Genomic DNA, 7500 nt, shown 5'->3' on the forward strand with positions numbered 1-7500 from the left:
AAATCTGAGCTTTTTGATTGGTTAATTTGATTTTCATACCAATTTATCAAATCCGGGGATCCGACAAACGTTCTTGCGACATCTGTGTCCGATGGCAAAAACTTAAGCGAGTCTTGAAAATCGAGGAGGATTTTGAGATCGCGGAGCAGTCCTGCGTCCGGTGAGAAAAACTAAAATTTAAATGATCCAATCAGAATTAAGAGAGCGGGAAAAACTGTGCCATCCGACGTTACGTCACTTGTTCAAAATTAAAGGGCCAGAAAACCATTGTAAAAGATGGTGTGGCCAACCAAAAAACGTTTTTGTCAACACACGTAGGGCGCCAAAACTGGGTTGCCAGCTAGGGGCGATTCAATCGTCAGCGGTTGTGCTGTTGTGCTTTTTTTTAACTAATTTGAGACGAATTCAGTATATATTTTCGAAGAAAGTGTAAAAAGTCGTTTCAAAAGGGTATTGATAATGTATTTCTTTGAATTAACGTCATGAAAAGGGACTTTGATGGCGACCTTTCCACAGGGTAGATCCCGGACCAAGAACGTCGTTTAAGCACAGAAATGCACCATTGTTCCCAGGCTGAAAGGGCAAGGGATTAAACAGGATAGCACAGTTTGAATACCACGGCACGGGCGGGCGCGGGTTCGTATGCAAGGGGTGTAAATGAGAAGATTTTGTGGCACGATTCTAGCAACATTATTGCCCAAGGGCTGAACTCGAGAGACCTTGGAAGTGGCAGAAATTCGGCTTAAATCTCGGAGGCACTCGGCCCTGAGGGGCGGAGAAGGTGCACGCCTTCTCTATATCTATTGTATCGGACGGACGCGTCAGTGCTGAAAGGTAACATGGGGAGTCCCAAACTCCCATCAAAATTACTCGGGGACAACGCAAAAAAAGTATCTAGCTGTCCATGAAATGGCAGGATTGTTCCTAAAGAAATTTCGAGAACAGAAAGTTTTTTTATGGTAACAGTCTGACGTTCATTTTCCTTGATCAGGTTAAATCTCGCCGTTGCAACTGTCTCAAATCTCAAATAGCGTGACGTTTATGCACGGTTGTCTGCCTCCAATGGTTCAAGTTGAGAGGAACATGGAACGAGACAAGCTGGTATTCTGGAACTTCGGCAGGGACAAAAGGTTAACACATGTAAGTAGTTATCTTGTCCTTTCTTTTTTCACATTGAAAGTCCTTGACCGCAAATAAATCCATGAATGTAAGACTTATCGATTGCTTTAGTAGTATAACAGTTCCAGGTGTTGAAAGGAAGCGTTAGTTTAGCTGTCAACCCGTCTATCTTCGGCCACAAGTTGTAACGACGACTTGATTACCGTTGTTGTGTCACAGCATTCTTCTAGCTGTATTCAACAGCAGACGACGGAGCGTATTTTGTATTGGGGGGGCTAACAAGCAAGTGCCGGAGGCGCTAACTTGTAGCTTGTCCAGCGGAGAAACGTTTGAAATCTTGAAACTCGGAAATGCTACTTTCAGTATATCAAAAATAATTAAACGTTGATCAACCGTAAAATGACAAATGTTTTACTTCTTACTTTTATTTTGATATTGGGGGTCTAAAGCCACTCCCAGCCCCCCCGGCTCTGCCGTCCCTCTCAACCCACCTAGGTGTTTATTCTCAGCAAACGTTGTCGGCTGCCGAACCAAACGATAGAAAATTGTGAAGAGAAAAACCGTTTCACTCATTTTATGCAAATTTCTTTCGTTTGACCTTTAAGTAAAGAAAAAATCGCGAGAAGGGAAAACCGACCGCCTCTACATTTGAGGTCATCCGAATATACTCCTTTCTGAACGCCGCTCATCACATGAGGCCGACCCAAATCGAATTAATATAACTCTTGCATTGATTCACACACGGAAACAAAGGCTCAAAATGCCACTCGTGAATATTAATGAACTGATACGCGTTAACGGAAGCCGGAATCAATCTCTGTTTCTGAATATATATTACACCTTGAGCTGTTCATTTTCATTGGGCACCAATTTGATGGTCTTGAAGAAGTACTTTTTTTAAAATTCAAAGTTGGTTTATTTGCATAATGTTTTTCCCTTCCAAAACTAACACTTCTTAGTGAGCCTTAGCGGAAATAAAGATGCTAGATCGCTCGATTCTTGTTTCTCCCAAGTTTAATACTGATGCCCACAAATAAAAAAGCATAATGAGGAAGGTTTTGCGATATTTTCTAAAACTGCCGATTTCCCCTCATTCAGTTCTCCCTTGTTCTTTGTAGGTTTGCCTAAGATCTGAATTGAAGACTACGAATACGAAAATACTAGAGGACTTATTTTGCTCGAGGAAAATGCTAGCTCTAAACTGTTTCATAATCAGCAAAATCTGTTCATAATCCCAGTGTCTCGAAAATCGTAACTAAGCAAAGTAAGGGGAAAGCAATCGAAAGTCCTAGGTGTTTAAACAGCATATCGAAGATCGTAGCTGTTCTCGAGCTATCGAAATCCTAGGCAATCTTTGGTTCTTCTAACAGATATTTAGAACAAAGTTGTCGTTATCCCCTGATTTATTACACCTTGTGCTGTTCATTTACAGTGTCGGTAAGGTAAATATACTTTCATTGAGACCAAAATAAACTACATTTGCGCGAAAGAAACGTTTAATGACGTAATTTTCATTTCAATGACATCCAACATCATCATCAAGCAAAAAAAAATATTCAAATGAACTTCATTCATGCAAATGACTTTACATGACAATCATATTTGTAGACAAGAAATTCAGTAGCGCGACTTGCGATTGAAAGAACAAACAATTCCTTTTTTAAGGATCGTGACTAAAACACCACTCGAGTAACATATGAGTACACAAGAGTACATAGGAATGCAGGTTATATACGAATACATTGGTTACATACGAATGCATAGGAGCAATAAACATGAAATGTACCATTTTTTCTCTTTTCATTTTCATTTTTACGTGTGCTCGAGTCATGTCTTGCATACACACGCGAGCGCGCGCAAGGTTCAAACGCGCGCGTACACTACGAGCCACACGTGTATACCAAAGTACAGACCAAAGCTCAGCCTCGAGAAGAAGCGGTGTCTGTGCACGAAGATGTGAAACAAATCGGCTTGGTGAGTAAGTTGATGTGTAAATTATTTTAAAATCAACTTTTAGCTAGGGCAGAAAGGATTCATCAGGCGGGAAAAGCTTTACTGTCCTGACTTCACTGAAAGTTAACAGAAAAAGCATTGAAATAAGGCCATTTATCTCACTGGAGATTGCGTTAAATATTCAGGAAAAGGGATTTACAACTTCCAAAACCATAACAGACTGTAAAGAGTGAAAAATATGAAACATTTTGTGACACCAGGCTTGTAATTTGGCGTCAAAAGTGGGTCACCGGCTCCCGGCATAGCAACTCGCTCGTAGTTCGTGGAGTTTGTTTGTTTGTTATTTATTTGTTCGAGCAAGTTGAAGTATTGGCAGCTATTCAGCTGATGTGGACTTGCTATACCCACCCACCCATACACTCACAAAGGAAAGCCACAACACCGGGAACCTCATCCCCTACTCTTCTCGAATAGTGTGTGAGTTCTTTAACGTCCCACAAGGAACTTATGAACATGCATAAAGATATTTGTGAGACGGGGCCTACGGTTTATACTCCTTATCCGAGAAGACTTGAAAGTGTAATCCTTTGCTGATGTTATTACAAAGACAGTACTTTCCCCTCAGTTATTTTAAAACCCTGAGTGTTGGTCCGGCCGGAGTCGAACTCACGGCATGGCATCCCTGTGCTCAACCAATTGAGCCACCGGTGCGCGGTTCAAGTAGGGTAATAGTTGTGTTATTTTGAGCAAACTCCTCGGCAAATTAAACCCGGAATTCTCAACTTAACTATTGGAAGAGGCCAAGGCAACTTTAGCATTGCCTTTATTATTGTTAGCTTTGAAGGAAAAGGCTATTATCTTTATATTTCGTTAGGACAGCTAACTTTTGACTGCCACTCGTACTGCGGGCGCAGCCGCCGGATGCAAGGCGCACATGTGAAAATGAAATGTGAAAAATGGTAAATGTTTTGTTTATTACCCTCCTGTCATCGTATGTTGCGCCTTTGCATTCGTGTATTAGTATATAAACTGTACATTACCATATTTAGTCGTGCGTACTCGTATGTTAGTCGTGTGTGCTCTTATGTTACTCGTATGTTACTCGTATGTACTCGAGTGTGCTCGTATGTTACTCGTATGTACTCGTGTGTACTCGTATGTTACTCGAATGTACTCGTAATGCGTTTTAGTCACGATCTCTTTTAAGAACTATTTCCGTGAAGTTAATTAATAATCTTTAGTACAATGAGACAAACATTACAGCCAAAATAATATTTACTTTTCGAAGAAAGAACCTAAAATATGCCTCAATTGCTTTACTATGAAAAGCAGGGTGGCAAATCAGTATGTTGTCATAAAACGACTGACCATTGTCCACGTTTCGTTGCCGTGATGGTCACCAATATTTCGTTGTAGGGCTTACAGCAACAGCTGAGTACGATAATTGCCCAAAGCAATTCCTTCTCCCATCTCCTCTGTTCAGTTTTCGTTTTATCTCAGGACGGCTGATGTCTGCTTTGCTTGCCGTTTTCAGATGGCATAGTCTAGTCGTTTCTGAATGACATCAGGACGACAAATAAATGTTGGTGTACGGGTTCCGTACGATATATGCCACTGTGTTACATGAGACAAGATTCCTTCCAGAGTTCTTGCCACTGTGCGGTAGCAGATTCTCTAGTTTTCAAAGCAGGCATCTCAATTCTAGACTTCATATCATTATCTACCCTGGCATAGCTTGGGCGTCTATCGTCCGTGATTAGAACTATCTTCTCTTACATATCTCGACACAACAGCTGACACAATACTTCAGGCTGTGGAAGAGTATCTGCAACTAGCTATCAAATAGACTTCCTTGACATCTTCAAAGGCCCTGATAATCTTTTTGCGGTGTTCGAATGGGATGCTATTTTTTCGTGGCATTTCTGGGGTACATATGCGCCTACGTACTGAGTTGTACGCAAAAGGTGACTGCCGAATTCAGCATAAGGGGAGGATTAGATTTCATCTTCAAAGGCCCTGATAATCTTTTTGCGGTGTTCGAATGGGATGCTATTTTTTCGTGGCATTTCTGGTGTACATGTGCGCCTACGTACTGAGTTGTACGCAAAAGGTGACTGCCGAATTCAGCATAAGGGGAGGATTAGAAAAATAAGAGGAAAAAGTACGTGTACATGGTCTTTTGTTCTATAATCAAATTTTCGTTGAAACTTTGGCGAGATATCTTTGTTCAAAAGAATACATAAGGAATCCAGAATCCGAAATCCGAATCTGGAATTAGAAATTTCAAGGTGAAAAAGAAAAGAAATTAAGCCCTATTCACGTGGAGGTGAGGTAAACCCGCTCAGCCGTGGTCGCGTTTAACTATGTAAAAGCTTGAAGGTGGTGTAACCCGCCAACCCGTGGTTGACTCGTGTCACAATATGCTGCCTTTGGCGGAGGCGTGGCAGCATTGAAAGTGATAGCATGAAGCCAACGCTCTGAAAAGTTGAAGCAAGAGTAGCTAGTGAGAATAGAAGAGCATTAACCGCCAAAATGCGTCCTTCACCTGCCATTTTGCCTTGTCAGAGCTGGGGTTTTTTTTAGTTTAAAAAAATCCATATTTGGATGTAATGTAGCTCGTGCATTTTCCCGCAAGTGCAGCTTCAATCTTATTTTTGTCCATATTTGGGCATAAACTTGGTGTCCAAAAAACTCCCAGCTTTGTTCCAAGGAAAGGAGCTGCAAGTTACACCCCTTAAGGTCATGCGCTTTTGCATCCACTCAACCACTACTTTTACTGACAATAAGGTGCATTGGTATTTGTTCTTATTATATCTCCAACATATTACGCGCTCTTTGATTGGTCACTTTTAAGCGGGCTGTTTCTACATTACAGCATGCTAATTTACTTTGTTTTTGCTGTCAAGAGATACGCCATTTGTCTTTCACTGCGCTGATACAATTGAAAAGCTGTTTACCAATACGACTAAACCAAAAACAGTGTATCGATAACGGGAAGGGGGGGACTTAACTTTTAGTCTATACATTTTTGTATCATAGTCCTTACCGTTGAATCGTATGGCTTTGCCGATCAGATTCAAACCTGCACTAATTGAATGTTTTGCATCTGACGTTGCATTGGCCATGTTGGATGGCAAGAATTATGAGCTGTCTCCCCGCTGGGAAATGAACTTTATTATTATGTATTGGCATCTAACATGGCCGCCGTGTCACGTGGGTGCAAACCAAGAATTGGTTCTCTTCTACTGTAGTCGAAAATCAGTTTGTAAAGTGAAAATGAAAATTGCTCCTTCTTCCATGAAGCGTACTCCCAGAGGTAATTTTAGTAATTTTTTGAAAAACAAATGCTTAATTCAGTAGCCTCCTCTTTCTTTCCCTCGTCAGTAATTTCTGCTCAGTTCTGGGTTCTGAGTTCTAACGATAGCTCGGTCATGATGGATGCAAAAAAGGAACCCGGGCCAACCGTACAATTTACCGATAAAGCGGACGGCTTAGTCGCAAAGCCATGCCATTCGAAACCTAAGATGGTTGCTGCTTTTGGTGCGATAACAGTGGTTCTCTTATTGAGCATTGTGGTTTCATTGAGCGTGTATTTTTCGCTGAAAAATACTACACAGAGACCAAGTTTAGCTGAGCTTAAATTGGAAGAGGGCGAAAGTTTGACCTACCAGCTGGATCATGACATTGAGGTAGAAGGAGGCAATGTTCAAAACGGTACGTTTCATTAATAAAATGAACGGCTTCAGTGTAGATAAATGTAAGGCGCAGTTGTTGTTGTTGTTGTTGAATGTGAGTTTATTATTGATCGAAATGGTGGTGTATAACTGGATTGCAGTGCATTCACTCCCCTTGCGGCACTGACGTCACCCGCGCGATCATCAAATCATGTGGTGTCCCGGCACAATATATAGAGCTCGTAACAGCGAGGAATGATGAATTGAAAGTTGCAAAACGGTGATGTAACGTAAATTAGCTGTCTGGTTATAGTGTCACCTAATATATCAAAGGTATAGCAATTTTTGACGACAAATCAAACAGACAAGGCCTGATAACGTAGTCAACGTGGTGTTTGCAATAGAGAGTCTTGCACAAGTAGCTAACTTGTCAATTGAATGTGTGTGATTTCAATTTAATCAGTTTTCTGTATTTTAAGTCACCGAATTGTCATCTAGTCTTTAATTTAGACACAGAAAACCACTTAGTTGGGCTGATGCAACATTTCGACTAGACCTCATAGTGATATTCAGCGTCTTCTAAACAAAACGTTCAAGGTTTTGCCCGTTGTGTGAATATTAAATTTTAACCGACATTCAAACGATTAAAATATTTGTATAGGACAAAAAACCACACAATCGCAGGAGTCCGAAATAACCATAGTTATCCTTCTCTTTTTCGGTCGGGAATCGAATCCCGTATAACCACTCTTTT

At 41.0% G+C, this 7500-nt stretch overlaps 1 protein-coding gene across 1 annotated transcript in view; it reads left to right on the plus strand.

Annotated features, from left to right (window-relative positions):
• Window positions 1–1096: 1096 nt before the first annotated feature.
• The window catches only part of LOC138007009 (uncharacterized skeletal organic matrix protein 1-like), a 12315-nt gene continuing 5911 nt past the window's right edge, over window positions 1097–7500 (plus strand). The window contains exons 1-2 of the mRNA XM_068853674.1: window positions 1097–1140; window positions 6457–6786. Of these exons, the coding sequence (XP_068709775.1) occupies window positions 6504–6786 (283 nt within the window). The 5' untranslated portion in view covers window positions 1097–1140; window positions 6457–6503. The remainder of the gene's footprint in view (window positions 1141–6456; window positions 6787–7500) is intronic.

The sequence above is a fragment of the Montipora foliosa genome, chromosome 6 (assembly GCF_036669935.1).
Source record: "Montipora foliosa isolate CH-2021 chromosome 6, ASM3666993v2, whole genome shotgun sequence".
NCBI classification, from domain to species: domain Eukaryota; kingdom Metazoa; phylum Cnidaria; class Anthozoa; order Scleractinia; family Acroporidae; genus Montipora; species Montipora foliosa.